We start from the raw sequence: 18,625 nt of genomic DNA, 5'->3' as shown, positions 1-18,625 counted from the left end.
GTTGATTGTGCATTCAGCTAATCAATCTAACTATTTGTCATTACACTTAAATGCTTTATATGCATAGCTTGCAAGGTTATGTTCCCTTTGGCTTGTTTTGCATGCTTTGTGTAATTTGCACATTTGTTTGATAGAAATTACTACTATAGTGATTCTTTAGAATCTTACCCTCCTATTCATAATGAATAGCAAAGGCTAGCAGCTCGAAAGATAAGGAGGTTATTTAGGAAGAAGGTGAGCTGGTTGAAGAGCAGAGATGCCTGCTATATTATGTACTTATGAAGTAGAATATTTTGATAGATTAATGTTTATACTATTGTATATATCTTATGGGCAACTAACTTTACTTGCTTTATGTAAATATTATTTTGTATCCTTCATGAGAAGGAGAGCATTGCCGGGTGCAAGTATGTGCTATCAACCAAGATGGTTGCTATATTTTTAATATAATATTATGAGATTGCATGATATGAAATCTTTCTAGGTGATAATAGATTAAGTTGAAAGCAGGGTGAATTGTACATCACTCTTCAATTATTCTAAAGGTTTGAATTTTTTTGATTGACGAATTCAATGTTAAAGAAGAAAAAAAATTTCCTTATTTTTTCCTAGGTCGAAAACCTAGCGTTTATGATTCACAGACATTAAAATGACCCTATTAGTATATAAAAGTTAGGTGCTGCACTTTGCTCTCTTTAACATACTTTAATCCTTTAACCTTAACTTTTGAGCTTTAATTCTAATTTTTCTATAATTAATTTCACATGCCATTATCCCATAATTTTGTGTGTAGAATCCATTTTCAAGCTCAAAATTATTAAAATCAAACTTCTTTCTACTTAAACCCGCTTGGCCAAATTGTTTAAGGTTTAGGGTTTAAATTCTATTTTCAATTGCAATACTTCTAAATGTGTTTTTTCACTTGTACCATACATAATTTTTCATTCTAAACACATTGGAAGCATCAAAATCATCAAAATCCAATCCTATCTCAAACCCTAGCTATGGCAAAAAATTATAAAGAGTTAGGGGGAGTTGATTTTATCCAATTTCTACTATAAAACCACTTGATTCTTGTTCCTTTCTATCCTTTAAATATGATTCTAGCGTCAATCAATATTTTTCATGGTTTAAACATAACTGAAAATCACTTCTCCTTAGGGTTTCAAGCTTTCAAGATCCATTAAAACCATGGTTAAAGCTAACAATTCATAGAGCATCATGAACTAGAAAGAACATCACCTTGATTTAGGACTTAATTTCACCTAGGTTTAACTTGATCTTCTTCTCTTTCTTCTTCTTCCTCACTTAGCTGAACTCTCATCTCCCTTTTATCTTCATGGTCGAAAATTTGGCCTAATATGAGAGGAAGGGGTGTCTGTAGAGTGGTTCAAATTTACCTTATGGTAATTCCTTAAATTATCATTTACTTGTTACCATGCACACTTGTCATTCTCTAATCCCCTTGTGATTTTGCCACATAAACCCACTTAGGTTTCCTAAACATTTAATACAAATGCCACCTCAAAGGACACATAATCTTACATGTGATCATAAGCAATATTAATTCTTAATAATTCCATTTCTCTCAAACATGCCCCTTGACAATTTGTATTATTCCATTCATATCCTCCTCATTATTTTTGCATTAAAATAAGGAGGAAAATAGGGAGAAATTCATATTCTCTTTTACCCTTGACTATTTCTCTACCTATTTTACGATTTTACGTCGTATCAAGTTTTTTTTTTTTTAGTCCTGACATGCCCGGTAACTCTGGGACATGTTCTGGGACCCTTTTTTCATCACAATCAACTTCACATGGAATTTAACATGCATAAAAAGAGAGTGATGCTCTTCTCTTTGTTCCTTCATTAAAATATTTAATAATATTTATTTCGAAGTAAACTTGACCAAATTCTTTCTACCGGTCCTTGACTCTGAAAACCTGTCTTTGAGCAATAATACTATCCTTTCATCAAGGGAAATTTTCTTAATTTTTATTAGGTCAAAATTTAACTCATAGACGGTTTATTTTGACTTTTCCTAAATAGTGTATAAATAGGCTTTAAATTCTGTTAAAGCCAATCTCTTTGCTTTTTAGGGACATAATCATTTTTAAAACCTATATAATTTCTCAAGTATTTATTCCCCATTTATCTCCAATTATCTGAGGCCTTCTCATATTTTCAATAATTTAATTTCGGCTAATATTCATAATTAGCCAAAGCCCTAGGAATTTCATCGACTTGCTCCAGGGTATTTTTGTCATTTTAAACACTATACGGGACTCAAAACCTCATTTCCTATTTTTCTAGAATTTTTAAAATTTTGTTAGAATTTTTGGGTGTAGTTTCCATTATTGTCTTTTTCTGGCTCAAAATTTTTCAAATTTACAATTAGGTTCCTGCTTGGGTTTAGCTTCAAGAATCATCTTACTGAGGTTCCCAGCGTAACTTTTGGCCCTTAATCATTTCCAATTTCTATACTCAAGCCCTCAACACTTCATTGGAGTCTTTAACTTGCTTGTCTCATGGTTCCAGAAAACTCTTAGTTTGTGGTTTTGTGTATGAGAATCCTCTTGTCTTTCTAGGAAACATTTGAAACTCTTACCAAAAGGGTCTAATAACCTTCCCATTTCAGACTAATTTTGGTACTTCTAAGCTTAAAAATTGGAATGTTATAGGATTTCAGTACCCTACCCATTTCAGGCTATTTCTTACATGCATACTACACTGGGCTTTTCAAAATTTCAGTCTTTATTATAAGTCACTTGCAGAAAAAATATTTTAGTCCAAAATATAAATAACTTGTAGGGTACTTAATTCTCGTGGAAAAGAGAGAAAGGTGAGAAAAATGTGAGAATGATTTGTAAATACAAACATAGAAATTTTTTTAATAAAGATAAATTTAAATTTTTTTATCATTTTAATGTGTTCCTTAATACGTGAGAATGGGTTACAAATAATTTATAATAAAGCATGGTAAGATGATATGAAAGGGGTAGTTAGTGAGACATAAGAGACAATAAGACCGCTAGCTGTTAGAATCGACAAGGTGAAGAGCAATTGAACAGCGCAAACTGAGGGTTTCTTTTGGTGATGTGCTCGGTTACACATAATTGGGGCCCATCATACAGGAAAAAAATTTGTTTTTACTGCTACAAAATATGCTAGTTGTATCTGTTCTTTTTTTTTGGGTTTAGGGGGAGATGTTGACAAAGGAGACGTAGATAGTAGTTATATATTTATCTGTTTTAAAATAGATGGATAGGGACTCTCTATATTCGTCTATTTCAGAATAGATGATATGGGCAATCATATTCGTCTGTTATACCAAAACAAATGAACATATTCATTTGTTTCGCCCAGAGCAAATGAATATAGCCCATATTATATATGTGTGTATTAAATAAACAGTTGAAATTTGTTAGACAGTCTTTATTCAACCTGTAATTCTAAAGTGTAGAAGCATAACCAAAACAAACTATAAATAATGATAGCAATTCAAAAGAATCAAATCATGTTATACTTTCCAAACAACAATAACATCCTAATTAATTCTATACACGCTTAGTTAAGCAAAAAAAACCTAAACACCGTAAGCTAATCATATAACCCAAGAAAGTTCTAAAATCATAAAATCTAACAACATCCTAACTTAGTTAAAGAAACAGAAAATCATTTTTGACATCATGTATCATTGAGAATAAATTGCTTGGTCCAAAATATAAGTCATCTCGAGAGTGTTTAAAGCTTTGTCAATTTTGTCCTTACAATTAATGTTTAAATGTAACTCCTTGTATTTTTTCTCTTTCCTTTATAATCTCATTTAATATGGGCAAAGTTGGAAAAAGATTTCTATTTGGAACAAATTTAACGAGTCAACTACATTTTTCTGATATTTATGACTTAGTTAAATTGACTTATATATATTGTGGACCAGAAGGAGTATATAACAGATACGAATATTGTTTAAAAAATATAAAAAGACAAAAAAATAAAAATCATTATTCAGTTTGTCTTAAGTCAATTGGCATTAGTAGCCTGTTTATTTCATGTTTATTTTGTTGAGATTCTAGACCCATAATTAAGGATACGGCATGCTTATTTATAAAAGTGCCACCACATTTTGTTATTATCAATTGCTCATGCAACCTATGCGCATAGGCAATGTAAAAGGCGTATATTGTAGTAATGTTTTCTTTTTTTCTAAAGCTTCCAAACTCTTTTTCTTGACATTTTCCTACAAAATTTCATTCTAAAATCTTTCAAAGCATTAAGAAAATTCCTGCCCTAACTTACTCATACTTCGTTGGCCAAAAATCACAATAAATGAGGAAATTAAATATTGGTTGTTTTGTTTTCCTTCCATTCAACACATGATTTGACGTCTTTAACAACTCTAAACCTTATTTTAATAATCAAGCTTTAATATTTTTTGGAAAATTGAAATCACCTCCCTTGGGTTGATGCTTCCAAAAATTCTAACAATAACAATAACAACATGCTCCTTTAGTCCTATTGATAAATTACTTTCAGCATGTTTTGTATAGATCAAGAAAAATTTTAAACTTTATTAACTGTCATTTAAAATTTAATAATTTTTTAATTTTATCCCTATATAATACTACCTTCTGTTCTAATTATAAGACCTCATTTGTAGACTACAAACGAGGTCTTATAATTATGACTAGAGGTAGTATACATTAAATCTCATAAAAACAAAGTCAACTAAATAATAAATGAAGGATAAAATTGTACATTCAGAGCAACTCTTCCACTCAACAAATCTGATTTGAGAGAGTTTGCCATGTCAAGAACAAGATCAAATCATGAAAATACCGCTTAGATGGAAGCATGAGCCGGGAACATTCCTAAATCAAGTGGACAACTTGATTCTCCCTCCCTTATTCCTCTCCTCCTCCGATCCTCTTCCTCACCCTCACCTCTTTCTTTATTTTTCTGATGGTTCTGTTAAAAAATGATGATGGGAAAGAAGGTTTTGGAGAGTTAATGTGGAATATTCAATTATATTTAATAATTTGAAACCCATGGAATGCCGCTACTTTTTCTTCTTAAACTTGGGATTTTTTAAATTATTTTCTCTGTAATTCTAGTGTCCAGCCATGCCGTTCTGCTCTTATTTTGAGCTTGAGCTTGATTTATTTGAATTTTTAAACTTTGGGTAAGAAATTTTGGGTTATTTTTGGACATATAAAGAATTAAATTCCATAATTAATTTCTCTACCAATAGCATTCATCTAACTCATCCAAATATTCATTCTCCTCATAAAGGAATTCCCCCAAAATTCTCGGGCCAAATTTGTGATCCCTAGCATTTTTTTTTTAATTTTGAAGGAATTACCTTTTTTTAAGGGTGAAAAACGAATTTGAAATATTCCCAAATTAATAATTTCAATTTCTTGGTCACAAAACCAATTTTAAACATTCAAGATAATTCCAAAATAATTTTTCCCTATTATTCCTAATTATTTGAGGCCCTTTCATAGTTTAAACAATTGATTTTTGGCAAAATTGCACTTAATTAGCCAAAATTATTAATTCTTTATAAATCTTATTTTTGAGGTACTTTCATCTTTTTACTTATTTTGAGCCCTAAATATATTCTTTTTGGAAAAAAATTCTTTTCTAATTTTCATGAATTTATGGAACTTTATTGAAATTTCAGGCAGATTTTCTAAAATTACCTTTCTGGCCAAAACGTTTTAAAATCATGCTTTAGACCGAACTTAATTAGGTCTAACTTTAAAAGATGTCACATTTGTATTTCTATAAGTTTATTTGGTTCATATATAACTAACTTTAACTCTCATATTTGACTAGCACTGCGGAAGCCATAAATATTTCCAAACTCACCATTGTGATTGACTTTTTGTGAAAGAAGTTGCAGAAGATTTCGCCACTGGAACGCTGCCGGCATACTTACGTAACTAGAAAATAGAGGCATTAGAATTCAGCTCAGAAGTTTCCTTCATCTGTAAGCATAGTTTGGCCACTGATTATTGTGACTATTTGAAATGAACAGTAATATTCGCAACTGGAGGATCTGTCATTAAGCATGTGAAGATGTTCATGAGCAAAATATGAAAGTTTAACTATGAGAACATTATTAGCATATGATCCGCAAGTATCTCTATAAGTATTTTTTTAAGTCTAAAAGTATGTCGTGATCCTTATCAACTCTTAGTACTCAGCTCACCTAAACACTGTCATACCAAAAAAAAAAAAATTGAAAATCTAGCTAAAATATGAGAGGGATAGGCGTGAAGTAGCGGAGATACTGATGGGTGATATGGGGGATTAAAAATTTGAAATGTTGTTATTTAATTGGGCAGTACATAAATGATTGTGGTACTCTCAATGTATATCCAAAAATTTCTTTGGGAGAATTACAATGAGGTTTCAAGGAAAAAAAAGTTACAAAACAAGTCCCAAAAGTTGTCATTTTTTATTCTAAAACTTATTATCAAAGGCTGCTTAGGTTGTTATAGGAACTTTTTAGTAATTATTTTTCTTTCCTAAGACTTGATTGTAATTCTCCTAATTTCTTTTGATATTTTGGGTTTCATAATAAAATTGTGATCCATCTCATAATTCCCTCCTTTTGCGCCACGTCTAAAATAAATTTTAGAATATCAATATTTAAAATTAATATCCGTTAATTGTAGCCCCTCTAATTATAAATAAATAAATATAACGCAAAGGAGACCTATATGGAAAGCGTGGAAATATTATAAAGATTTCATGTTGAATTTCACTGAAATGACTTTGATTGAAGGGAAATCACAAAAAAAAAAAAAGCCTTCAAAAATTTAAATTTGCAATTTGGGTTCTTAGATTCTGAAAATTGGTTTCAGAAACCAAATAAGATATGAATTAGCAAATGTTGAGTTAGATCAAATGACCCTACTATTTGAACTTATTATTTCTAACTGTAGACTTGTTATTTTAAATACTTAATTTATAATTTTTAATACTATGCTTGTTATTTGGGAGTATAAACTTGTTACTTTGAATACTTAACTTGTACTCCCTCCTTTCTTTTTATAAGAGATGATTAACTAAATTATGTTGATAAAAAAGTTGGTTAAAATTAGTTGGAAGTGATACATCTACAAAAATGCAATTTATTTTCTATAAAACCCTTATTTATGAAAAACGTGGGTGGAAGAGAGAATAAGCAGAAAAAGAGATGAGAGAGAAAGGAAATGGTTATCTCATGAATTGCTTATTCTGGAATATACAAGGGTCTGGCTCACATACCTTTCCCTCTCTCATACGGGACTTGGTTTCCAACCATGGCCTGGACTTTGTGGCGTTGTTCGAAACTTGTTGTGGAAGAAGGAAAGCTCATCAGATTGCCAGCTAGTTAGGATTTCAATATTTTGAAATAGTAGATGCTAATGGTTTTCAAGGAGGAATATGGTGCTACTGGTCTGAAAAATTTAAAACTATAGAGATAGTGGAAACTAATCAACTGTTCATACACCTGAGGCTAGGGAACCATGAATGGCAGAAGTGGGAAATGACTTGTGTATGTACAAGCCCGGTGCCAAGCAAAAGGAAGGTCCTCTGGTACAAGCTACATAGGATCAAGGGGAACGTAGTGGAGTCTTGGTGCGTGGGGGGAGACTTCAACGCCACCCTTCTCTCTTTAGAACATGTCTCGGCAAGCTCTAACAAAGACCCAGATAAAGATTTTTATAATTTTGTTTTTGAAGAAGAACTGAATGATATGGGATTCGTAGGGCGAAAGTTCATGTGGAGGAAAACTAGAGTGGAAAGTCGCATTGACCGTGTGTTATACTGGTGTGATTGGCTGACTTCCTTCCCCAATGCAGTCGTCACACACCTACCCCAGTACAAGTCCAACCGCAGGCCGCTCTTGCTACAATTAAATGGCCCTCATGAGACTAAACGTGTGTAACGACCATTCTGCTTCCTAGCTCCTTGGGTACTACATGAGGATTTTAATGCTCTTGTACAGAAGGAATGGCGCTCATCTTCACCGTGGAATGACATTGTCCAATGCTTCACTGATGCTTGTATCAAGTGGAATGCACAAGTCTTTGGCAATATTAATGGCAGGAAGAAGAAGCTCATTCAGCGACTCAACAGAATCACATGGGCAGAGTCACAATACAGGCTTACGATGACGCTAGAGGAACTTCAATACCAACTCTGGAGAGAGCTAGAAGATGTTTTACTCCAAGAGTCCCTCCTTTGGGCCCAAAAAGCATGATGTGATTGGTATATCAATGGAGATAAAAACACTTGTTATTTCCACATCAGAGCAAATGCAAGAAAGAAGAGAAACTTCATGGGGCCATCAAGGACACGTCAGGCAAGTGGGTCTACAATACAGAAAAAAATAAAAGCCATTGCTAATGAATTCTTTGCAACTCTGTTCAAGGAGGAAGCTACACATCAGATCCCATTACAATGTTCTTTCAGCTACCCCCCATTAGAAACCGGCAACCTCCTTTACTTATAGAGAGCTGTGTCGGATGCGGAAACTATAGAAGCACTTTTTTGTATAGGAGCACTTAAGGCACCAGGGCTGGATGGCCTGAATGTTTTGTTCTACCAAAATCAATGGAAGGTAGTAGGAAAATCAGTTTGTGATCTCATACAATATTTGTGGCAAAACTCGACTAAAATCCGGATGATTAACACAACGTTCATATCACTCATACCAAAGATAGAACACTCGAAGGAGCTTAGAGACCTGAGACCGATCAACCTTTACAATGTTATCTTTAAAACAATCACTAATATCATTGCAAACAGGCTTAAAGCAATTCTATTGAGCATAATAAGTCTGCAACAGTGCAGTTTTGTACATGGACGCCACATTTTAGACAACACCGTGGTTGTATAAGAAGTGATTCATTCAATGCAAACCATGCAAGGGAAAAGAGGGTATGTGGCCATCAAAATTGATTTGGAAAAAGCTTACGATAGAAGCAACTGGAATTTTCTTAAACAATGCGTTAAAGACGTGCAGATACCCGAGATGCTAGCATAAATTATTTACCAATGTGTGGTGACTACGTCAATGAAACTTCTTTAGAACGGTGAGGTTGCCAGTGAGATACTCCCAACCAAAGGGGTTCAGCAAGGAGACCCCCTCTCCCCTTATTTGTTTGTAATATGCATCGAGAGATTGGCCCATCTAATTCAGGAGCAAGTTGCCTCTAAGTCATGGCTGCTGATTAAACTCTGCAAGTCAAGTCCTCCTATCTCCTATCTCTTTTTTGCCAATAATATAATCCTCTTTGGAGAAGCCTCTATAAGACAAGCTGAGGAAAACAAGTAGTGCCTAGACGTGTTCTGTGAGAGCTCTGGCATGAAGGTGAACGCCCACAAGACTCGAGTCTACTTCTCCGAAAACATACATCACGTGTGTAAGTCTGAGCTGAGTACAATATTGGGGTTCCAAGCCACAATGAACCTCGATAAATATTTGGGTATCCCACTTCTGCACTCTAGAGTTACTAAAGACAGTTTTGAAGACGTGGTGGATAAGGTAAAGCGAAGGTTGACTAGTTGGTAGGCTAACAACCTATCGCTGGTGGGACGTGCGACAGTAGTTACGATAGTGACAACAACCATTCCTGGGTACACAATGCAGACGGCTTCATTACCGATGGGCACCTGTGAGACAATAGAGAAATGTAATCGTGCACTTGTATGGGGATCCACTGCTGAGAAGCAGAAAGCCCATCTGGTAAAATGGGAGACTATTTGTCAACTGAAGAAGATGGGGGGTCTTGTCATAAGACACATGCGAAGCCAAAACCAAGCTTTTATGGCTAAGCTCAGTTGGATCATGATGCTCAAGAAAGATGACCTATAGGTGAAGGTGATCCGAAGCAAGTATAAGTATGGCAATGACATGATCCCGATCATTGATTCAGCTCGACAAGGCTCAAACATCTGGCATGGGACTAAGAACGCCTGGAAACATGATGAGGATGGCTATACGCTGGATCTCGCTAACCTTTCGGTTAAATGGAAATAAAGAGTGGGATGTTCTTGATCAAGAGTGCATACAAATGCTATTAGTAATGCAACCCGAGAAATCAGAGGATCTGGAAACTAGACACCACACAACGCTATAAAATGTTTATGTGGTTGGCATACCATAACCAGCTTCTAACTAATGAAGAGAGGGCTAGATGACACATGACGACGGACGAACTCTGCACTTGGTGCAAATAGAGTGCCGAGACTACCATCCATATGCTCTGAGATTATGAAGAGACCGTGAAGCTTTGGAGGGGCTTAGTCGAACCTTCGTGGCGCCATGGTTTCTTCTGGACAAACCTAGATGAATGGATACAGTGGAATGTCAGGAACCAATGGGTGTAATCACAAGGACTAGAGTAGTCTCTTCTCTACAATCTGTTGGCTTCTGTGAAAGAGACGCAATGATAGAGTTTTTGAGAATAAACTGATGACAAACAACACCTTACTCGCACGAGCCAATGCCATGTTGTCAACACTCATGTAGGGTCGTTCTCGCCTAAAGGGAAGCAATCTCAATAGGCAGCTAGTGACCGACAAACATGAGAGATGGGAGTGCCCGAGCATTGACTGGGTGAAGCTCAATACCGATGGAGCCTATTCTAGGAGAAGTGGCATTGGGTGCGGTGGAGTAATACGAAATGAAGCAGGAGATTTCGTAATGGGTTTCATGCACCATGGTGAGCAGGGAGACAGCTTAAATGCAGAGTTATGGGCTACTCTCCTCGAGTTAAAAGCTAGTTGGGATTTGGGGTACTGACAGGTGATCCTCGAAACTGATGCACGTGAGGTTGTGGATTTGCTCCGGAGTCACGATACCCAAACCCATGAAGACACGACGCTGATATCTGAAATTAAGAATCTGATCACAAGAGATTGGGTCGTCCAAGTTCAACACGTGACTCGCAGTGCAAATAACGCAGCGGATTTTTTAGCGAAACTAGCTTTGAGCAGCTCTATGGGCTTTTTCCTGACGACTACTCCAACCGAGGAGCTGAAGGCTATACTTATGCAGGATTCTCCCAGGCTAGCAGATTATGGGTAGTGCGTTTTAAGAGGTTTCTCCTTCTTGTATCAAAAAACAAAAAAAGAGATGAGAGAGAATGAGTAAGGAAAAAAAGATGAGAGAAACTTGTAAGTAATTGAGGGTAAATATGGAAAAAAAGCATTAAATGTTTTAATATCTCCAAAGTGTCCCTTACAGAAAGAAACTTGCCCTTTCAAAAAAATATCTTCTTATAAATAAAAATGGAGGGAGTAATTTATAATATTGTATATGTTATTTCTAATATGAGAGCAATTTGGTCTTTTACACAACATTTGTCAATTCATATTCAAGATTCAATCAATAATAGCAGGTTTTTGAGTTCAAGAACCTGTATCGTAATTTTCAATTTTCTAGAGTCCTAATTGTCATTTTCCCTTGATTGAATGGAAAAGAAAAATAAATAGAAAATTAAGGACGCTCCTTTTGATGATATGACAAGAGAAAGTGAGAAGCACATCATTTACTTTCCACGGACACAATATTTTTCTAAATGTGTTAAAAAATGGTGTAAGTCGCCTGACAATAATTTCTGTGGGCCAAAAAAAAAACACCCAACAATAACGTCTGAACAATATTCAGTTAGTGAAATAATTCTAAAGATTAAAAGACAATTTTGCCCTGGAATTGTTACCTGCAAAAGAGATATTGGGCATTCTAAATTTTGATTGGCACAATTGTTCAAGGGAAAATTACTGTAGAGTCCCACAGAAGAGAATTTACTACCGAAAGGTCCCATGAAATCATAAAATGTATATGAGGTCCCAAGGGACTTTATGGCAAAAAATTTCAAACGTGCAATTACTTTCTTGCCCTTCTGATTAAAGAAAGAAACTGAAGCACACGATTGAGAGAAAAACTCCTATCGGTTGTCATCTTCATGAAATCCGCCGCCGTCTCGTTCGTGTCCATCCTTGTGTGCTCCGACAGCTTCAATCTCCAGCGAGGGCTGTCAGTGTCTGCTTGGTACATTGTCGCTCGCTGCTCTGCACTCCGTCGGTCTCTGGTCCGCACTCAGTCGGTCTCTAGTTGGACGCCTCCAATCTTGTGCACGTTCCGTCGGTCTCTGGTTCGCACCCCACTACCAGCGAGCCTCGTGGGTTCCATCATCGATGACCTTCGCACCCCACCGCCGGCGAGCCTCTCTCTCTTGGTATATCATATTGATATTATCTATTACTGGCATATTTAGGTGAGGCGCTTCTCAGTTTCAGAGCAACAATTGGCTATTGTGTAAGTTGTATTATTTAAATTTCGAAGTAATGTTGGCTATTGTCAATTGTTGTGCATAAGTTGTTATTACAGTGATCGAGGGTTGTCATTAATGACCCCATAACCTGTCCTGTTATGTAGGATGGAAGACTTGTGTAAGTTATATTATTTAAATTTTGAAGTAATGTTGGCTATTGTCAATTGTTGTGCATAAGTTGTTATTACAGTGATCGAAGGTTGTCATTAATGACCCCATGACCTGTCCTGTTATGTAGGATGGAAGACTTGTGTAAGTTGTATTATTTAAATTTTGAAGTAATGTTGGCTATTGTCAATTGTTGTGCATAAGTTGTTATTACAGTGATCGAAGGTTGTCATTAACGACCCCATGACCTGTCCTGTTATGTAGGATGGAAGACTTGTGTAAGTTGTATTATTTAAATTTCAAAGTAATGTTGGCTATTGTCAATTGTTGTGCATAAGTTGTTATTACAGTGATCCAAGATTGTCATTAACGACCCTATGACCTGTCCTATTATGTAGGATGGAAGACTTGTTCGGAGGTTCAGATGCATTGTCCATGTCTCCACCCAATGTGTTTAGTGAAGACCCACTATCATTGCCATGTGGTTCAGAAATGATGCCAACCCCAATTTCGAAAAGGAATTCAACAAAGTGAAAGGGTCTGGTTATTGGAAAAGGATAAATTTTTCCTAATGCAGTAGCCCTTAGACAAGCACTATATAGGTACAGCATTGCTGATAAGTTTTCATACAAATTTGTTAGGCCCATTGCGAAGGTTGTTAGCCACTTCTTTTCGGGTTGTCAACACCCACTGTTGAAGTTGTAAATGAATTGCTGCAGTAAAAATCTACTGTAATCCTATTGGGTTCAATTAAAGCTGTTAATAACTTTAAAATGCTCTTAATTTTTTTTAAGGTCGTTATATATGCTGATAATACAATCTATTTAGAAGCTGTGGCATCCCACAGAGTGATTTGTCAGGGACACTGCCCAGGTTGTTAACCACTTGTCTTCGGGTTGTCAACAACCCCCGTTGAGGTTGTAAATGGATGTGGCAAAGATGATTGTGATATATGCCTATCATGTCATATGGTTACCATTTGTTTATCCAGTTTTATTTAGTCTGCATTTGTGGACATGATCCGTGTGTGGAACGAAGAATTTCCTGTTTTGTCAAAACACATGAATGTCATTACAAAAACTTCATAATCAGTAAATGATGTCAATACACATTAACATATCTTAACATCTAGCTATCACTACATGGTCAAATAAAGAAACAAAATCTGAACTTTACATTCAGCTGTCAAATAAAAAAAACTAAATACAATCTATGCTCATCGTTTATTTCTTCTTCTTGCTTTGGGAGTTTTCTCGTAGCAAAGACAGCACTTGATCACCATGCAGGTTGTTCTGATAAGTTACAAGCCACCACAAGCATCCAACCTTCAAGTCATGGATTTCTTGAGGGGATTACAAGCATCCAACATGCACAGCATACAATCACAACCTACATTTGTGCCATTCACAACATACACAGCAGCTAATGACAATCCACGCTAAACCGAATGACAACAAGAACAGCAGGAAATTACAACCTATACATAAGCAAGCGACAAACTAACAGAGGCTAATGACAACCTGCACATAAGACAATAACAACCTTCACACCAACCAACCACAACATACAAATAAGCAGTTGACAGCGTACATACTAGTGAATGACAACATACAGGATAGTAAATGACAACATACAGAGCAACCAATTACAACATATAAAGAATAGTATATTCCCACTGAGGGAGTTACTTGATATAACCCTAGAAAATACAGGAATATGATGAATGAATGAGATTTGTCCATCCTTATAACAACATAAATTGGATGAAATGAACCAAAAACTACATTAAAATACTGCACTCACGAACTTCTAAGCTGTGATAGGTTTCCTAGTTCATTTGGAATCGCTCCACTTAGGTAATTGCAACCTATGCACAACAATTGACAATAACAAACATTACTTCAAAATTTAAATAATACAACTTACACAAGTCTTCCATCCTACATAACAGGACAGGTCATGGGGTCGTTAATAACAACCTTCGATCACTGTAATAACAACTTATGCACAACAATTGACAATAGCCAACATTACTTTGAAATTTAAATAATACAACTTACACAAGTCTTCCATCCTACATAACAGGACAGGTCATGGGGTCGTTAATGACAACCTTCGATCACTGTAATAACAACTTATGCACAACAATTGACAATAGCCAACATTACTTCGAAATTTAAATAATACAACTTACACAAGTCTTCCATCCTACATAACAGGATAGGTCATGAGGTCGTTAATGACAACCTTCGATCACTGTAATAACAACTTATGCACAACAATTGACAATAGCCAACATTACTTCGAAATTTAAATAATACCACTTACGCAATAGCCAACTGTTGCTCTGAAACTGAGAAGCGCCTCACCTAAATATGCCAGTAATAGATAATATCAATATGATATACCAAGAGAGAGAGGCTCGCCGGCGGTGGGGTGCAAAGGTCATCGATGATGGAACCCACGAGGCTCGCTGGTAGTGGGGTGCGAACCAGAGACCGACGGAACGTGCACAAGATTGGAGGCGTCCAACTAGAGACCGACTGAGTGCGGACCAGAGACCGACGGAGTGCAGAGCAGCGAGCGACAATGTACCGAGCAGACACTGACAGCCCTCGCCGGAGATTGAAGCTGTCGGAGTACACAAGGATGGACACGAACGAGACGGCGGCAGATTTCATGAAGATGACAACCGATATGAGTTTTTCTCTCAATCGTGTGCTTCAGTTTCTTTCTTTAATCAGAAGGGCAAGAAAGTAATTGCACATTTGAAATTTTTTGCCATAAAGTCCCTTGGGACCTCATATACATTTTATGATTTCATGGGACCTTTCAGTAGTAAATTCTCTTCTGTGGGACTCTGCAGTAATTTTCCCATTGTTCAAATATGCATTATGGGCATGGGAGGAGTTGAGTGCTATTCTTTCATTTTCTAGTACTCTGAATCAGATTATAAAAAAAAAATTCTAGTACTCTGAATCATATTATTTTCCTTTCTCCGACGGACATTTTTTTTTTGTAGTTCGCATAATTTCTGCTAAAAACACATAATACTACAATGATAATGATTTTGTGTTTGTTCTAAAAATGAAAAATAACTTCACTTCTTTAATCTTTTCATTTTATTTTAGTTTTGTTAATCTTGAAGCATACTTCAAAAAAGACTTTTTGAATTTTGGAAATAATTATTATTGAACGGAAATTTTGAAAAAAAAATTCCCATTATTCTATACGTTAAATAACTAAGTTACCAGGTCAATTTTTTTTTATTTTATTCAAATAATATTTTCATTACAAGAAATACTATTTTTGTGTAGGAACATACTTCGGTTTAAAAGGCATATAAGAATGGTCGACAAAAAGGTTGTTTGTTTGTTTTGGTCCGAAATAGAGAGAAATTGGTTTCAATTCACTTTCTCTTACCCTTTAAATCTTATCCTTCCTATCCAGATTATTTTTTTGTGGATCTCTCCAATTCTGCAGAGAACTAAGTTGATAACGATAATATTTTCGATTTGCATTTTAAAAAAAATAGAGAATATATTTGGTCTTCTAAGTAGGTTTCATTCCATTCCCGTAGTCTTATTATTTTCCTTGCTAGTCTTTTGAGTTTTAAAGTATGGTGAAAAATTTCCCAGCACTTAATACTGCTAAACAAAGTTAATGGAAAATAGTAATTTACATGCTGAGAATTCATCTTATTAAAATTATTATGTATGATTCCACCAAAAAAAAAATCACGAATCTTCCATAAAACAAAAAGTAACGACGATTCTCATTAACTCCATCGGAAAATGACATAAGTTTTTAGTTTTACCTTTATTTAAAGCCATGCTTTAGTTTTGATAAGAGAAAGGTAGCACCAGATTTGGAAAAACAAAAAAAAAACAAAAGAAAGGAAGTGACACATTAAAAGAAAAGGGTAAAATTTAAAAAACTACAATAAATACTTTCATCGGTGACTTATAATAAGAACCGATTCTTATAAGTGTTTTTATTAAAATAAAGAGGAGGGGAGTGTTTTTAGTGACCGCACAGTGGGCAGTATTTGGTCTATTTGAATCTTATCCTTCTGGTCCTCATTTTTGTGGATCTCTTCATTTCTGCTATTCTTCCTGGAGATCAGTTTCTATTAGAAACGTTTGGAGGGGAAACTAAACGCATATTATGGAGATGTTTTGCATTTTGTGGCTATTGAGAGATCTTTTCATACCAAAAAAAAAAAAAGCGAATTTACAGCTACGATCCTCTAAGGTTTGCTTTAATGTTCTTTAAATAAAAATATTGAATCAACTTTATCACACGCCAAAGCCCCTATAACTTTCTTTTCAAAGAAAGAAATGTGTGTATTATATGTTTTGTATGGTACGGCGCCCTCCATTACTGTGAAGAGTTTCTCCATCTATATCACTCATCTCGTAGACGAGTGACTCAATGCTTCTCATGAACAAATAGTATAAGAAAATTTACTGCCCTCTGAAACACCCGTGCATTTCATACAATAAATGGATACAAGAAAACTAAACCTCATGCATGTTCACATGGACAGAACATTATAGTACACATTACGTGCAAATTTAAGCTTAGAATAGAATGATTAAAAGGATAAACCGGAGCCACCCAACTTATCTTCTATCACTTTGGACAATTTCTCTTGCATCCCAGGACTAAAATGATTCACCCAATCTCCTACTTTACCTTTCCTGAAGAAATTCTTGTTCTCATACTTCTGGATAAACTTGCCTTTCTTGTTAGCCTCCAATTCTTTCATCTTCTCAAAGCTACATAGCTCTATTATGCTTTCAATGACACCATTACTTTCTTCCTCTGAATTAAATGGGAAACCCAAGAACTCAGCCACTCTTTTCAGGCAGAAATTGATATCTCCTTTCAAATCTTCATACTTTAAAAACAGAACCTTGTTTGGCGTCACTTTGCTTTCCCTCCAATAACTCAACATGTGAGTCCAGAATGGACTAAACTCATTGGCTCCCTTGGAGTACCTCTCAAGTGCTTCTTCACGGGATAACTTGGGCAATGACGGTGGGATAACTTTGTTGATGAATAGCCAAAACGACACGAAATGGTCAAATGGATTACGACATATATAGATTATCTTGCATTTGGTAATAGAATCTGGCAATGAATGAAATGGAATATGTGTACCAAAAAGTCTTGGTTCAGGCAAGTCAGAGAGATGAGGAATCTGGTTGTTTCCATAGTGGTTGAACTCAAAGAAAGGCACAAGGTCATGAGCATTGGAAATGAGCAAAGGATGGTTATGTTGCGAGGGAGAGAAACGATTACGATTCACAATGGCAAATACAAGGGCTTTTAACCAAGTAGTGCCAGATTTTGGTAAGGAGGCTATAATAACATCATTATCTTTTGCTTGGAAGTGCTTTTGAAAAGAGATTATGGCTTGAATTCGGGTTGGTGGATACCAAATATCTTGGTAGAGATAAAAGTATGGGAAGTCCCAACCTTTCTCTTTGGGTAGAGAAAGAAGCAACTCCTTACATTCTTGGCTAAGGTTTTCAGATTCTTCATTTTCAAGCTCAACATTTGGATGGGATTTTGTGAAGCTAGTAATAGAAGTTGCAGCCATTGAAATGCTGATGCAACCAGTAATGATAGGCAATAGAGTTGTTCGCCCACAAGTTGCATTCGTTAATTTATAGAGAGCTCTTATTAGCCGCTGACTTGTGCCGCTATTGATAGATGATGTGATGTGGATTTTCCTTCTCGATTTGAAAAAACAGAATTAAAAGTTAAGACTATGTCGCGTCACTTAGCCGCTGATAATTACAGACACTATTTAAAATTGGCAGTCATCATAGGACTAATGAAAAACGACAAGGTTACCTATGTGGAAAGTGCGGAAATAGTAGAAATGATGTGCACTCATTTGGAATATGTCACGTGAGTAAAAATATATATGAAGAGTATTGGTTGGTTCTACTTTTCATTGTTTGCTTGTCTTCGAAATCATCTTGTGAGCAGAGCAGCAAAAAAAAAAAAAACTTTTTTATCCTTAATATAAGACTTATTTAACTAATTTGATTAGACGATTAAAGATGTTAGATAAGTTAGTTATTCATAAAAAATATGACATGCTTTTCCTAAAACATCATAATCATTTTTCTTAATATTCTCATTCCCTTTTCTACTTG

General features: G+C 35.4%; 1 protein-coding gene and 1 long non-coding RNA gene across 2 annotated transcripts; both read right to left on the bottom strand.

Moving 5' to 3' along the window:
- Positions 1-1,255: 1,255 nt before the first annotated feature.
- Positions 1,256-12,027, bottom strand: LOC114759064 (uncharacterized). The gene is made up of 3 exons (XR_003741876.1): positions 11,901-12,027; positions 2,597-2,604; positions 1,256-1,265 (listed from the first exon to the last, which is right to left on the bottom strand). It is a non-coding gene; the product is annotated as an uncharacterized LOC114759064 (long non-coding RNA).
- A 5,022-nt stretch (positions 12,028-17,049) lies between these two features.
- Positions 17,050-18,060, bottom strand: LOC114759072 (cytosolic sulfotransferase 15-like). The gene has a single exon (XM_028948175.1). The coding sequence runs from the start codon at positions 18,058-18,060 to the stop codon at positions 17,050-17,052; it is 1,011 nt and encodes a 336-aa protein (XP_028804008.1).
- Between the last annotated feature and the right edge of the window lie 565 nt (positions 18,061-18,625).

The sequence above is a fragment of the Neltuma alba genome, unplaced genomic scaffold (genome assembly GCF_004799145.2).
Source record: "Neltuma alba isolate B1F8T4 unplaced genomic scaffold, ASM479914v2 tig00001562_pilon, whole genome shotgun sequence".
NCBI classification, from domain to species: domain Eukaryota; kingdom Viridiplantae; phylum Streptophyta; class Magnoliopsida; order Fabales; family Fabaceae; genus Neltuma; species Neltuma alba.
The sequence above is the reverse complement of the archived record's forward strand: the minus strand, read 5'-3'. Positions and strand labels throughout refer to the sequence as shown.